This window comes from Pyrus communis, chromosome 11 (genome assembly GCF_041283825.1).
Source record: "Pyrus communis isolate YQ-2024b chromosome 11, ASM4128382v1, whole genome shotgun sequence".
NCBI lineage: Eukaryota > Viridiplantae > Streptophyta > Magnoliopsida > Rosales > Rosaceae > Pyrus > Pyrus communis.
The window spans coordinates 7,518,296-7,534,882 of NC_142575.1; the positions used below are offsets into that span (position 1 = coordinate 7,518,296).

The 16,587-nt window shown below is 37.7% G+C and overlaps 1 protein-coding gene, 1 long non-coding RNA gene and 1 pseudogene across 2 annotated transcripts; 2 read left to right on the forward strand and 1 right to left on the reverse strand.

Annotated features, from left to right (window-relative positions):
• The first annotated feature begins 3,602 nt into the window (after positions 1-3,602).
• LOC137741573 (uncharacterized) lies at positions 3,603-6,554 on the forward strand. The gene is made up of 3 exons (XM_068481266.2): positions 3,603-4,223; positions 4,308-4,475; positions 4,794-6,554. The coding sequence occupies exons 1-3, from the start codon at positions 3,678-3,680 to the stop codon at positions 6,492-6,494; spliced, it is 2,415 nt and encodes an 804-aa protein (XP_068337367.1). The 5' UTR covers positions 3,603-3,677; the 3' UTR covers positions 6,495-6,554.
• On the reverse strand, positions 4,260-7,363 carry LOC148692822 (uncharacterized). Its single transcript, XR_015952895.1, has 4 exons — positions 7,156-7,363; positions 5,176-7,066; positions 4,728-5,034; positions 4,260-4,458 (listed from the first exon to the last, which is right to left on the reverse strand). It is a non-coding gene; the product is annotated as an uncharacterized LOC148692822 (long non-coding RNA).
• A 5,330-nt stretch (positions 7,364-12,693) lies between these two features.
• On the forward strand, positions 12,694-16,105 carry LOC148692823 (uncharacterized; annotated as a pseudogene).
• The last annotated feature ends 482 nt before the right edge of the window (positions 16,106-16,587 follow it).

The window sequence follows — 16,587 nt, forward strand, 5'->3', positions numbered from 1 at the left end:
TCGAAGAAGACTTCGTTGTTGGGGAAATAACATCTCAAATTTTTAGGAATAATAGTGTGCAGAAAAATAACATTTTAATTTTTTAAACTTTTTTATAGTGAGTGGGATAATAATGTAGGTGGAGAAATAAAACACTTGGATGGTTCTAGCAACTCTCTTAAAAGAATATTTGTCACGTACCACTATGTAATTGGTTATATATGTTTATAAACAATTAAATCTAATTTTGTCAAAAAAAAAAAAAAGAACACTTAAATCTAATGAGGATAGGAAAGAGTATAAACAAATGTATGAAAGAAATAATTATCCAAATAGAACAAAAAAAATAAAAAAGAAGAAATCTTCCGATGGAATAGAAGAGTAAATCCAATCCTATAAACCTAGGATAGGAAACTGATAACAAAATAGGAAATTTGCTCCGAGTTCTTATGTAAATCCTAAAGGGATTAACAAAGCTTATCAATCCTCAAAACTTTTGTAAGGCATGAAACATATTAGAGCAATTTAGCCTATTTTTAAGAATAAACAGTGCATTTTTTTTCTTGTTTTGCTTCTTCCCTATTGAAGTGTTATTTCACTTGTTGAGGAATGAATAGCATTGAATCCATATTAGCATTGCTGTTCTTGGCTGAAGTGGCTAAAAATAGTTAGTCGTTTAAAAGGGCTACTAAAAGAAGCCAAACGATTACGTATAATAACACTGAGATTGCATCCTGTTAAATGTTGTTGTTTGGAAATTCATCCCAAGGACAAAAGGATCAGACCATTTCCGTTTAAAGTTAGGTGACCGAATAACATACACTTGAAATTGAAGATCACTTTGTTTTTTCCTTTCCCATTTCCCATTGCCGTGCTTGGAAAGTTCTGTTCTTTCCACTTTTTGCAGCAACCCTAGGAAATGGACCCTTCAGATCCTGAACAGATGGGATGGCTAACGTAGGCACAAATGGAACTGATAAATACACAACCAAACATTTTTTGGCATATCTTGGTCGTGACCATATGCATGATCCCTTTTGTCTTGTGGATAAAGCCATATTCATCTATCAACTTTCGTAATTGGCTGACCTGACTTTTGGCACGGTTGAAGGTTGTAAAATTTGTATTTTAGATTATGATTTACTTCAATATCCTATCGTCTTCACTTAGTTTGAGAAGGTCTTAGATTCGAAATTAGACGAGTAAAAGACTTATTAGTGATTACTGGGTGTGTGAGAGACATATTGGTTGCTAATAAAAGCTATTTAGCACAGATAATTGGGATTCCAAATGCTAACAAGCCAAGCCCTTGCCTTTCACCCACCTCAATTTTGTGTAGCTAGAATGTCTGTGACTATTGCCATAAACTAGTACATTCTAATAAAGTATGACTCTTACAATTATTGAACTCACACTATTATAGCAGTAATGTTTTAAGTATCTATCAAACTCAAGTTACCTGATTCTTATATATAGGTATCACACTCACACAAAATACTGTAGAAGGCCTAAATTTTCCTATTGCTTGTACATAAATTTTTTATTATTAATGATATCATTCAAAACCGTTCAATTAATTAATAGGTTGAAACACATTGATAAAGGTGTTTAAGACTAAATCTTACGAAAATATAATTAACTTCTTACATGTAAGTAACTACTTTTCTTTATAAAAAAAAAATCACACTTCAGCATGTGTGCACAATTGTTTATTTTTTATTTTATTTTTTATCCTAATTGAGTTTTTTTAGCATATGTATTCTGCTATGATTTAAAGATAATTAGAATGATCTTGTACATTTTAAGAAGCCGAATAGTGCTCTTAAATTATTATGTTCAGAGACGAAGTGGAATTTACAAGATAATGACAGCAACACAACTCACATACATAGAGACAAGAAATTCTTCCACTGGTCCCTCTTTATAGGATAATGCTTGTGAAAGTAAGTTGAATTGCATGATAAGTTCCCTATAATTATGCTAATTATCTATAAAAACCAGGGAGCATTACTAATATACAAATGTACTAGTCCATGGCAGAGGAGCCAATATTAATATATTTTAGAACAGTGTCACCACCAGATAAAGATCGAGTGCTGTATCAGACAAACCAAGACACACCTTCTTACGTTGGATCCCACATGCTGCGGCCAAAGTAAGGCCGCTGCTACTTCGCACGAAAGGTTTCTACCTTACTTTTGATGTCACCCAAAACAAAGTGCGTTTGTGGGTGTATGTACTGTTAAAATTATGATCCCTCGTTCACGTGCGTTAGAGTCACTATGAGCATAAATAAATACATCAAGTGTGATTGACTTACATTCGTTAACATTAACGGCTCACAATTACTTATGTACTGTTTGTGGGCGACTGATGTCAACACATATGCATATGGTAAAGCATGCATAACGGCTCACAATTACTTTTTGCAGCTTCAATGTACTTCATCGCTTTCCTAAAACTAATTTGGTCAGGCGTGGTGTGCATACATAAGAGGCTGCAACTTTGATTTTCAACTAACAAACTGTAATATTATATTTCATCAGAAGACAATGTATATTTGATTAGCTTCCCCGCTTCTCAAACTTGACCCTTGCCGTCTGGGAAGGACGAAAATTAGGAATGCTAGCTACTGAGTGGAAACTAGGGAAACCCCACTTCGATTCTATTTTAGTCTTCATATTTGGCCACTGTTTGTTTGCTTTATTGCCTTAGATTTAGTGCTTTGGTTCTTCGAATTGCAAGACAAATTGAACAGTTTTCACTGGATTTGTGGCTGTGGATTTTAGCTCAAGCTAAAGCATACACTCAGTATTGAACTTTTGTCCTTAATTAGGAAATTGCAATGCCAAAGGGATGAAAAAAAATCAGTTGAAAGCGGTAAAAGATTATAATTACTTTATTCTTAAGCCTGGAAACTTCTATCAACAAGAGTTATTTGATTTGCTCACGCATTATTTAGAATGCTAATTCTTTTATGTAAATGGCATCTCCAGAATGTAATGGGACATGAAGATTGCACGTTTACATTTGACGGTTGGAGGGATAAGTTAATTATCACATCATATTATAATCTTGTGTGATAAAATTTTTTTTTTAGTATTCTACTCTATATTCACAAGCAATTCCGAAGTTGATGTACACAAGAGGGAAAAGAAGACAAACTCTAATCACATGAGTTGCCTCTAGAATGTAATGGAACATAAAAATTGCACGTTCACACTTGATGGTTGAAGGGATAAGATTATCATATCATGTTATCATCTAGTGTGATTAAAAAAAATTCTTTGGTATTCTACTCTATATTCACACGTAACTCAAAAGTTGGTGTACACAAGAGAGAAGACAAACTCTAATCACACGAGTCCGCCTCACAAATTGTTAATCAAGACTGTTAGAACCTGGTAATCTCTAAATTAACACTTTCTCCCACAACCATCCCACCAACCAAACTTCAGTAGCACCATCTTCATTACTAGCGAATACCTAATATTAGCATCACACCAACCCATTCACTAGATTTGTACGTCCCCTTTGGAGACTTTCATGTATGGTTCCTAATACCAATTTTGCCCTTTCCCCTCACATATAACTCCACTTTCTCCACCAAACCCTCAACCCCCATACTATAAATCCCTCATCAAAAGCCTTACAGATATCTAAGTAGTAGCTCTCTAGCTAGTGCAAAACGAAACAATATGCCAACCCTTCTCGACCACACCGACCGAGCCCGAGCCATGTGGCTAACATGCCTAGCCTCTGCATTCCGTACATGTCTTGCTTGCACCATAGTAGCCCTAACCACCCTCTATGGCCCACAATCTCTCCAACGCCAAGTAGCCTTCCCGGCATTCTCTTATGTCACAGTCCTTCTCATTGCTCCTGATGCAACTCTAGGGCACACACTTTGTGGTTTTTGGCTCGGGCTCTACGCCACAGCACAAACTATTGGGCTGGCCGTGTTGAGTCTATGGCTGATTGGGCCGGCCCGGCTTTCGACCAGCACGACCGCTTGGGCGGTGGGGCTTGCTGCATTTGTGGTGGCACTGCCGGAGTTTACTCACTTGGTAACCAAACGCATAGCACTCGGACAAATCGTTATTATGTATGTTATAGCTTATATAAATGGGGGGCATACAGATGCTATCATGCACCCCGTCCACGTCGCAGCAAGTACTGCAATTGGGGTGTTGGCTTGTGTTTTGGCTTTGTTGATTCCCTTCCCGCGCCTTGCTTCTCGAGAGGTACTTGTAATTTACATACATCTGTGACCATTCGCATTTTGTTGTATAAAGTAAATATTCTATGTGTTTGAATATATTTTGCAGGTTAAACAAAACTCAGAGCTACTTGCCAAGAATGCTTCAGAAAGGCTCAAGATCCTTGTAAGGGCGTTTTGCGCAGAAGATAGCACATCAGCACTTGCATCAATTTCTCAAGCAAATTCCATGGCTTCCACGGCAACCAAGCTTTTCCAAACTATCAAAAGCCACCAAGTAAGTAAAACCTTATACATTAATTGCAAAACAACAATATATGCATGATGAATTAATGATGTGTATATAATTTATAACATGATTCAACAAAGCTGTTTGGACTACATTCTCGTACCATATATATTGTGTATGATTAATCAACATAGATTCGACTTTCTTATACAAGTGGATCTAACCTCTTTTAGTAACGTGTCATGTAACTTTACGTGGTAAAAGTATGTAGTTCACGTAGGTACTTCTCAATAAAATTACCTTTACAAATCGGTCTCTCATTTCAAGTTCGCTGATCAAATCGGAATATGTTTTTCTTCCGTCCAGGAAAGCATGAAGTGGGAGAGAGTTCCGCTAAAGTTATTTTCAAGACACGGCTATGTAAATCCAGGAGATAGATTGCAAGGCTTAGAGATACCCTTTAGAGGGATGGAAATGGCATTGACCTGCATTCCTTCATTTCCAGTTATGGTGGTGAATGGAGAACTCAACAAAGATGCTCTACTAAGACTAGTAGAGCAGCACATGAGCCTAAACTTGAGCCCACCTTGTGATTCAATAACTGTTCCTGAATCAAAAGCAGAAAATGTTAGTTTCCTCCAAACACTTCAAACCATCCCAAATATCCACCAAGATCTACCCCCAATTTTCTTTTTGTGTTGTGTCAATCTCCTCCAAGGAAAATTATCATCCAGAAGTAGTATTGTACCTGAAAAATTATTGGTTCACCAAAATGAAGGAGCAATTAACTCTTCCAAACAAAATGGATTGTATTTCACGATATGGAGTAACTTGTCCACCAAGGTAAGCGGCAAGAGGCTTATAGCAGCTTTCAAATGTGCACTCTCCTTGGGTCTTGCTGTGTTTTTCGGTCTGAAATACAGCAAAGATGATGGTTACTGGGCAGGACTCCCAGTAGCAATCAGTCTTGCATCAACCAGAGAAGCAACATTTAAAGTTTCAAATGTTAAAGTACAAGGGACTGTTTTAGGAACTGTATATGGAGTTTTGGGTTGGTTTCTCTTCCAAAGGTTTATGTCAATGAGACTTTTATCTCTGATTCCTTGGTTCATTTTCACCAGTTTTCTTCAGCGTAGCCGAATGTACGGCCAGGCGGGAGGCATTTCAGCAGTAATTGGAGCTGTACTAGTTTTGGGGAGAACAAACTTTGGTCCTCCAAGTGAATTTGCCATAGCCAGAATCACAGAAACCTTCATTGGATTATCTTGTTCAATTATCGTTGACCTATTATTGCAACCCACAAGAGCTTCTGTTCTTTCAAAAGTTCAACTCTCTAGGACTCTTGGGACATTGCAGGAGTGCATCAACTCGGTGAGTCTTCAACCAGGAAGAACCAATTTGAAAGAGAATCAAAAGAGACTGAAAATGCATATTGAAGAACTTGGGAAGTTGATTGGAGAAGCAGAGGCGGAGCCCAATTTCTGGTTTTTGCCTTTTCATAGTGCTTGCTATGGAAAACTCTTGGGGTCTTTCTCCAAAATGATGGACCTCCTAGTTTTAAGTGCTCATGCTGTGGGATTTCTTGAACAAAACTTCCAAAGATTTGAGGCTTCATGGAAGGACATTGGACATGCACTGGATTGTGATCTTGAAAGTTTCAAGAAAATGGTTGACTCTTTGATAACATTCTTCAAGGAGGTCACGTCGATAAAATTACTCTCAGTTCTTGATCAAAAGAATGATATAGCTCATGATCTTGAGTTGGGAAAATCTCGAGCCCCGAATATGTTTGGGGTTTGCAGTTCAGAGGATGAAGAGACAGATAAGATTATAAGTTCTTATCTCCAACACTCAAGGGAAGTTGTAGAGAAAATTGATGCTAAAAGTGAGGAGCTCAAGAGCCAAATGGTTTTGTGTTTAAGTGGTTTAGGGTTCTGCATGAGTAGTTTAATAAGAGAAACCAGGGAGATTGAAGAGGGAATCAAGGAACTTGTTCAATGGGAGAATCCCTCAAGCCACATTAGTTTGTATGAAATCTCTTGTAAGTTGTATGATTTAAAGAAATAATGTGCCTATGGCCACATGCATGCACTATCATTAGTAACAGAAATGACAAGTTATTCGTTTGAAGTGTTTTTGTTGAATTAAGTCATCAATCAGTCTATTTAAACATATAAAACTATACACACTCTCTACTAAAGGTGGATTTTACTGTCAATCTTATATCATGCATGAAATTGCAGTCATTACATGAACGTACCCTATTTTTATCGCGAGTCAAATTAGAATGGTTAGATCAAATTATGAGTTTCCCATTAAAGATTGCGGGCGTGCCATTACTCGGCTTGGAATAGCTGTTGAAGACAATTTAATATGCCAAAAATAAAAGACTTCTAATCAAAACGACTGTGCTGCAAGAAAAGAAACATCAACACATCTAAGTTTTTAACCTCAAATTAAATCAACCAAGAAAGATATAAATACATAATTTAACAAGGTGAATGGATCTCACCATCGATATGATGTAATCATGGAAAATTAAGCTTGATGGAAGACAACCGCGCTCGCCATAGAAATCAAGCAGAATGATCTAGTTGGGGAAAACTGTGGCTGGAACTCCTTCATGGGGACTTTTGAATCTGATATATGACCAAAGACCAATCAAGAACCTTCAGCACAATCTCAACATCAAGCTGTCTAAAAAATTAACAATGTTGGTGAATCTCACCGTCAATATAATTTTCAAATCTCACTGTCGATATGATTTTCAGTGCAGCCACAGAAAATTAAACTTGATGGAAGAATATTGTGGCCGTCTCCAGGATGACCCCATGGGGAGCACTATGACTGGAACTCCTTCGAGGGGAAGTTTAGATAGATGATCAATCAAGAACCTTCCAAGCTGCACCCGTCCGAGATCAATTGGTTATGCCTTTGTCAATTCTGTTGCAATTGTCACTGGTTGCCAACTTCAATTTTGTCGAAATCATATCACCGACGAAGTTAGCGATTAGTAGTTAGAGATTAAGTTACAAATTAGGGCTGGGTTCTGAGAACGCTTGGAGCGTGAAATATCAATTTGATAAGTTGGGGTTAGGCAAATGCCACTTTATTGCAACGGCGGAAAACAATTATGTCTATGTAGTTTAGTGCGGGTTATCGATCCCCACTCCCTAACAACTATATAATTTGCTCTTTCAAATTTCAATCATCAAGAAAACATCAAGACAACCTCAATGCCAAAGAAAATAATCGTGATTAAGTTCACAACTAGTATATGCCCATACACAAAGTGTGTGTGTGACATCCCGTCCCGAAAATACCAAAACGTACATGTGAAATGACACTTTTACCCCTAGTTCGTTTTCGTTACATTATTGGTTGTTTTGTGTGGTGTGGCATGTGTTGGGCCACACACACACACACACTGTCACTCTCCCAGATTCCCTGTCCCTTTCCCTGTCTCTCTCCCGTGCTCCCATTCCTTCCTCTTCCTTCGAACGTACGGACAAACCCAAAACCCCTCAAACCTCTACAGATCGAGGAAACCAAGGTCACAGTCGAGATCGTGAAGCTCGTGGGAGTCCAGTCGTACCATTTTCAGGTGAGAACTTTTTCACGTTGATTCGACGATGTCAGTTTTGAGTACTATTCATGCAAAAATAATTTAGCATGTTTTTGGGATTTTGAAGCTCGTAGGTAGCTTGGTGAGGTCCCAAGGAGTCTCGGAGTACTTCGTTTGAAGAATTTGGACGTCGGGATCGCCCTGTTCGAAGTTGGCCGGATTTGGAGTTTGGTGACAGGTGAGATTTCATAGGTTTTAACTCTTAAAAGTTGTTTGGTCGTGTTCTCCTAGTTCTAGGCGTCATTTTGGTACAAAAATCGTGAAAATTGATTGAAAAACGAGAGAGAAAACGAAGTTTGCAGGTTTCGCGATTTTCCGGCGCCGGAGAAGGAGACGGAATATTCCTGACGCCGTTAACGGAATCTGTCAAAACTGACGGAATATTCCTTACGGTGTCAGTTGACGCCGTCAGCGTGCCAAGCACGTGCCTGCGCGTGGCCGGCGCGTGTGGCCGTGCCTTGGCCGGCGCGTGTGGCCGTGCCTTGGCCGGCGCCTGTGGCCGTGCCTTGGCCGGCGCCTGTGGCCGTGCCTTGGCCGGCGCGTGGGGGCGCGTGCGGCAGTGGAAAATTTTTCTAAAAATTTGGGTGTGATCCTGAGGTTGTGTAGAGCACATTGGTATATTCATTTGTCCAATTTGAGCAATGTATGAGAAGTTATTACGAGAAGTTGGTTATGTGCTTTAAAATTGATGTTTTTATAGTTGTTTCGCATATAGGTGATACGTATCCCAAGGACGAGCATGGTCACTCGAGGCAGGGGGCTACGACCCTTCCACATACCAATGAGTGGGCTTTTGGTTTTCCGTATATACCTATATACTATATTTTTCCCAGAAATTGATTAAATGGTTATCAGTTATGCCATGCATTACATTATCGTTGGTCATGAATCGTTGGTTGCATTAGCAGTTACATATATATATATATATATACATATGCATATTGGGTGCTGTGGACGCACAGGTAAGTGCCAGGTAAGTGTTATTTATGTTTATATTTCAGTAGTGGTTTGAGATGCTTAGAGAGCTCATAACCTGCACCCCCGGTGTTAGTGCTCCCGCCCAGAGTAGGGCACAGTCCTTCACGTGATGTTCACCTCCCGCACCACACGCTCAGCTTGGATCCAAGTTAGGTGCACAGTCCTGTCGTACAGACCACTTTAGGTGGTTCCGACTCGTAGGTGACCCGCGATTATTCGCACAGCCTTCACGTGATGGTAGCACTAGAGCGTATATATGTATTACACCCAGGCCTGTCGTACAGACCACTTTAGGTGGTTCCGACTCGTGGGCAGGTTCAGTTATCGAGTTTGAGATTTGAGCTCTATATGCAGCCGTACAGGTCACGTTAAGTGACTCCGGCTGCTAGATTATATGTTATTGATATGATTTATACCTGAGCACTTGCATTTCATTATGAGATTTTGTCATGGCATATTCTTAGGCATGATTGGCATATCTATATACATACATATATATGTTTATTTTCTGGGAAGTATACAGGTTTTACGGCGAGGGGTTAGAATGTATTTTACTAAATGGTTTTAGAAAAGCTTTGTTTTTGCCCACTCACGCTTTTGTTTTGCGCCCCTCCAGGTTCTAGTTGCTTAGCTGTTTCGGTGGTTTCCCAGAAGGCTTTTCCGACATTTCTGACAGACGCTCACCAGCGTAGGGTCACCCTCGGGTGTACTATTGTCGTATCATTTTTCCTTGGACTGCTGTAGACTTATTGCTCTGAACTTAGCGTCTCACTTACGCTAGCACATGTTTTTAGCACTTTGTATGCTAGTTTTAAATTATTCGTACTTTTTATATTACTATTTTATTAGCTTCCGCACATGCACATGGTTACGTCACCTCCGTGTGACGGCCAGCACGCCCTGATCTCGGTCTGGGTGTGTCAGTGTGTGTGTGTGTGTGTATGTTTGCTAGCTTATCAACAAGATATATGGTGATGCAGCGTGAAGCTAAGGAAAAATTTTAAAGAACTCTGGACATTAATTCGACATTAATCGGACGACAACTCAAAGGTACGATTTTTATTATGGAAATTAAAACTACGTTCTAAAGGCTGAAACGACATTGGATGGCCAAAATATATCACAGGTCACAGCATATCAGTGAGTTTAAATTATAGTGTCGTTCCTTTTTCGAAAAAGTATCATGGACCCAAATCGGAGCTCAAACGTCAAATCTACAAATTCCTACTACATCATTTTGCCTTCCGACGGTCCATTTCCTCTTCAATCCATTCGACCATTTGTTCTACATCATATGGTGTGACAAGTAGCAACCTACAAATTTTTTATTCGAACTTTTCTTTCTTTGTCTTGATTGCATATCATAAGGTCTCTTAGAAATGGTTTGTTTAAGACATTTAGGTGACCGAATAGTTCCACTTATGCACTTGAAATTGAAGATTACAAAATTTGGTACACTAAAAGATAAGAATAGGGATTGGAAATGCGGTTTAGGGTTTAGGCTAATACACAAGTATCACTAGTGATGAGTTTATATTATACTATATATTTTTATCCTAATTTTAGTATCAATTTATTGATTATTTTGGTGAGATTTTGATACTTTGAATTATATTTTTAATGTAGGACATTTGACTTCCTCTTGAGTGTAAAGTAACCAAACGGACAAATTTTGGAGTGATTCTAATTGAAGGATGTTCATGAATCTTTTAAGTTGATTGTATCAAAGTTTCAGATTTTTTTTACCAAGCCGTTTCACCGTGGCAAAGAAATAAAAGCCTAGCGCGCAGTTTTCCCACATTGACGTTTTTGGATGTTTTGAGTATTTTAGAGGTCAAGATGGTATATTTTGAGGAAGATTCCTTCTAGGGATTTGTTAGGGACGTCTTAAGCTTAAAAAGAGACATTTTAGGATCGAATCGGAGTTGATTTGGTCGGTTATAAATATAATTTTTTGAGAAGTCCAAATTTCAGTTCAAATAAGAAACCTTTTATATGCTAGTTTATTATTTTATTATGTTTCCTAGTTTTATTTTAAGACCTTTTCCAAGTAGGGTTTTATTTTGTGGTAGTATAAATAAAGCTTTTTAGCCATTAGAAAAAGATGCATCAAATTGGAGAACTTGGCTAGGGTTTGACGATTTGTATTTTCCTTTCAAGGTGTTTTATATCATTTTTTTTTCTATTTTTAATAAAATTCCTTTTGTTTGTTGGTTGTTCATAACTATTTTGTGTTTGCTAGGGCGAGGTCACTAGTCTTAGCATGAATATGTAGTCTTTATTCAATTGCTTATGATATTATGCATGCTTGCTTTGAATTATTAATCACGGTGTTTAAACTGTCTCTATGTCTTAATGCTTAGGTACCATTAGAATGTTTAGATAAGTTATTGGATGCAATTTAGTTGGAATATCACCGGAGGATTGAGTATTGCTTCTTGTGGTGAATAATTGTAATTTCACCTAAGGCGAATATCACGTTTTTAGGGGTTGCATGGTTTTTCAAAGGGTTTTCACAAAACGTAATGAGTCTTGCATGTTCATATTTGATTTGAATATCACAGACAGATTGCATGTTAGATATACATTCTTGTGTTGAATATCACAAGGAGAATATGCATTAGGAAAACCTAACCTTCAAAGTTGCATGTGTAATTCATAAGTAATTGATAAAGTTATATAGGATTGTTAAAGTGGTGGTGGAACTCTAGGTTTTTACAATTTGGTTTTTAAAACGCTTTCTTTAGTTTTTCTTACCTTGATGATTTCTTTAATTAGTTTATTTAAAAAAAAAAATTATTATTTTAAATTCCAAAATCAATCTTTTCCAAACCTTGTTTCAAATAATTAACTATTAATTAGTTTAAATACAAATTATTCATTCAATCATTGAGGAAAACGGCATTGCTTGAGCTGCTATACTACGATAACCTTATACTCTTGCAAGTATTTTTTTGTGTTTTTATCCCTACTTTTGTATAGGTAGTAAAAATCCTATCAACTAGCTTTTTTACGTGTTTCATCACAAGTATCACTATCTTGGTGCTTATAATGAAGCAAACCTTCAAGAAATTATACGTTGTTTCAAGTTTCTTCTGTAATAGGTATTTCGTTGCACTGCAGTAAATACGGGCTTAAGCTAAAACACATAGAGCATGTTTACTTGCAACGAATAGGAACTTGAATAATTTTGAGTCTTGAATTTCCTGTTTTTACATAGGGCATATGTTGTTAGCATTCTAAAAATCTTGTTTTCCACTCCAAATTTTCATAATTAAAAAGAAAAATATATTTAGAGTACTAATAACAGTTTACTTATTAATAAATAGATAATATATGATTGATAGTATCCTATTTGTTATCAGTGCCCTGTCAAGCTGCTGTTATCTAGTACCTAATATGCACTTACATGCAGCATCACCTATTCAGTACATAGGTGGATCCCATTGAAGCCTCCCCCATAAGACCTAAATCCATTCGATCGATCCTTACATAGATCCCACTTCTAATCTCCAAACCCCTTTTTCTAGGTCAGTCAGTAAGTGATCATCTCAAAACCTTCAAACCCTACAAAACCCCAACCCATATATTGCAGCTTTTGGTTATCAAGTAGTATATAAGAACAGTTTCCTACTTCTTAGATGCATCTGTATTCCAAGTACAATGCCAACTTTCCTAAACCACACCAACCGAGCTCAAACCCTGTGGCTCACATGCCTAGCCTCTGCATTCCGTACATGTCTTGCTTGCACAATAGTTGTCCTAAACACCCTCTATGGTCCACAATCTCGCCAACGTCAAGTAGCCTTCCCGGCATTCTCTTATGCGACCGTCATTTTAATTGCCTCCAATACAACCCTAGGCAACACACTTTGTGGTTTCTGGCTAGAGCTCCTCGCCACCGCCCAAAGTATTGGGTCAGACGTGTTGAGCTTGTGGCTTATTGGGCCAACCCAACTTTCGACTGGCTCAACCGCCTTCGCGGTGGGGATTGGTGCATTTGTGGTGGCTCTGCCAGAGTCTAATCACTTGGTGTCCAAACGTATAGCCTTGGGACAAATTGTGATTGTGTACATAAAAGCTTAAATAGACAGGGGACATACAGAAGCTATCATGCATCCTGTCTACGTGGCAGCAAGTACGGGAATTGGTGTGTTGGCTTGTGTTTTGGCTTCGTTGATTCCCTTTCCAAGACTTGCTTCTCTAGAGGTATTGGTTTGTCATGAATAATGATATGTCTATACAATCAATGTTCTAAAAAACGGCCTAGGCGGCCACCTAGGCATTGGGCAGGTTGGAACCGAGGCGATTTCGTGCAAAACGGCTGAAAAAATCGGGGTGGCTCTAGGCGGGCTAGGCGGTGCTAGGCGGCTAGGTGGTTTTTTTTTTCTTTTTTTAATAAATAAAAAATAAAAAACTTAAGTTCTAAGTATCTTACATTACTATATTTCCTTATTTTCCTCCTATTTTGCATTTTATGTTGTTTTAAATTGTGAACTTGTTGTACATGTGTCATCCTATATTACAACACTCCTCACTATGGTTATATGGCATATATATGCTTAATATGTTTTTAAATTTCGGACTTGTTGGATACTCTTTTTGCATTTTATCATTCTTTTATTTTCTTATCCATGGATTTCATACAAGTATAATTTTTTGTAAGTGTCAATATGCATTTATTTACAAGATATACAAGAAATTTACCTAAATCCGCCTAGGCTGCCTAGAAGCTAGCCCACCGCTCGACTAGCACCTAGCATTTTTTAGAACGTTGCATAGAATATACAAAAAAACTCGTTAGTGTGCACTCTAAATTTATAATTTTGTCATTTTAAATATATACAGAACAAGTGTAGAATAACAAATTGCGAGTGAAAAATGCCGCTATTTTGTTTAATTACGGTGTTTAAAATTTAAATATATTTTGCAGGTTAAACAAAGCTTAGAGCTACTTGCTGAGAATGCTTCAAAAAGGCTCAAGCTCTTTGTAAAGGCCTTTTGGGCAGAAGACAACACATCCGCACTTGCTTCAGTTTCTCAAGCAAAATCCTTGGCTTCCACTGCAACTAAACTTTTCCAAACCATCGAATGCCACCAAGTAAGGAACTCTATGCATTAATCACATAACAACTATATACATATCCATACATACATACATACATACATACATATATATATATATAGACATAGATATAGACACACACGCACACACATATAAGTATTAAGATCACTACATATTAATTAAAAGCGAATGGACATACCTAGTTGTACAAGGGAATCCCACCTCTATTAGAAGCTGGTACAAAACATGCATCACACAATATAAGAACATAGTTCATGTGGCATTATTTGTGAACCAATGTCTCATTTCAAGCATGATAATCATATCGAATTATATTTTTCTACTGTGCAGAAGAGCATGAAGTGGGAGAAATTTCTACTAAAATTAATGTCGAAGTACGGTTGTGTATATCCAAGAGATAGATTGGAAGACACAGAAATATCCTTAAGAGGGTTACAAATGGCATTGACCTGTATTCCTTCATTCCCAGTTAGGTTGGTAAAGGGAGAGCTCAATAAAGATAGTCTACTTAGACTAGAGCATCAAATGAATCTAAACTTAAGCACAACTTGTGATTCAATCAGTGTTCCTGATGAATCAAAAGCAAAAAAAGCTAGTTCAACACCATAAAACAATTCCATCAACCCTCCACGATTTAACCCCAATTTTCTTTTTCTTTTGCATTAATCTCCCCCAAGGAAAATTATTATCCACAAGTTATATTGTACAGGAAAAGTTATTTGTTCACCAAAATGAAGGAGTGATTAATTCCCGCAAACAAAACGGACTCGGTTTCATTGAGATATGGAGTGACTTGTCCATCAAGGTAAGTACTAAGAGGCTTATGGAAGCTTTGAAATGCTCACTTTCCTTGAGTCTTGCCGTGTTTTTCAGTTTGATATACAGCAAAGAAAATGGTTATTTGGCAGGACTTTCAGTAGCAACCAGTCTTGCCTCAGCCAGAGAAGCAACATTCAATGCTGCAAATGCTAAAGCACAGGGGACTGTTTTAGGAACTGTATATGGAGTTTTGGGTTGCTTTCTCTTCCAAAGGTTCTTGTCAATAAGACTCTTATCTCTTATGCCCTGGTTTATTTTCACCAGTTTTCTCCAGCGTAGCCGCATGTACGGCCAGGCTGGAGGGATTTCACCAGTTTTCTCCGAGTGAATTTGCCATAGCCAGAATAACAGAAACCTTCATTGGATTATCATGTTTGGTTATTGTTAACCTAATCTTGCAACCCACAAGAGCTTCTGCTCTTACAAAAACTCAGCTCGCTAGGACTCTTGGGACACTGCAGGAGTGCATCAACACGGTGAGTCTTCAATCAGGAAGAGCCAATTTGGAGAAGAATCAAAAGAAACTGAAAATGCATGTTGCGGAATTGGGGAAGTTGATTGGAGAAGCTGAGGCGGAACCCAATTTCTGGTTTTTGCCTTTTCATAGTGCTTGCTATGGAAAGCTGTTGAGGTCCTTGTCCAAAATGATGGACTTGCTAGTTTTAAGTGCTCATGCAGTTGGAGTTGTTGAAGATAATTCACGAACACTTGATGCTTCGTGGAAGGAAATTGTAAAGGCATTAGAATGTGATCTTGAACATTTCAAGGAAATGGTTGGAAGATTGATAACATGCTTCAGGAGATCACCTTGATCAAATCAATCCCAGTTCTTGATCAAAAGAGTAACACATCTCATGATCTTGAGTTGGGAAAATCTCGAACCCCAAATATTTTTAGGGTTTGTAGTTCAGAGGATGAAAAGATGGATGGGATTATGAGTTCTTATCTCCAACATTCGAAGGAAGTTGTTGATAAAATTGATGCTAAAAGTGAGGAGCTCAGAGCCAAATGGTTTTGTGTTTAAGTGGTTTAGGGTTCTACGTAAGTAGTTTAATAAGAGAAACAAGAGAGATTGAAGAGAGAATCAAGGATCTTGTTCAATGGGAGAATCCCTCATGCCACATTAATTTGTACGAAATCTCTTGTAAGTTGCATGATCTGCAGAAGTAATGTACACGTCTACAAGAGATTTGACAAAAATAATGTACCATCTCATTTCTTCTCATTGATTCATTCTCATATTCATTCATTTTCATACTCAACCATTTGATGAAGTGCACTCATATTCCAGCAACTAAATATAAATTGTCCATGTACAACCATACAAATCCAACCGATGCATCACATTGCGCATACGCTTGCACGTTCTAGTTTGAGTATCGACGATTGTATAACTTGGTTTGAAGAACCACCTGATGTAATCGTTGATCTCCTTATTGAGGATAGTACTAGTTAGATGTGGGACACTCTATTTCCCTTCGACCAGGTTGAAATCTCCGATAAAATTTTTATCAAAGCCCATGTTATATACTATATCCTCAATACTGTATGTTTTCTAAATTTTATTAATGAATATCGTATTTTTCTAAAAAAAAAAAAAAAAAAAAAAAAATTCTAATGCAAATAAAATCCATCCAGGAATCTTCTTATCA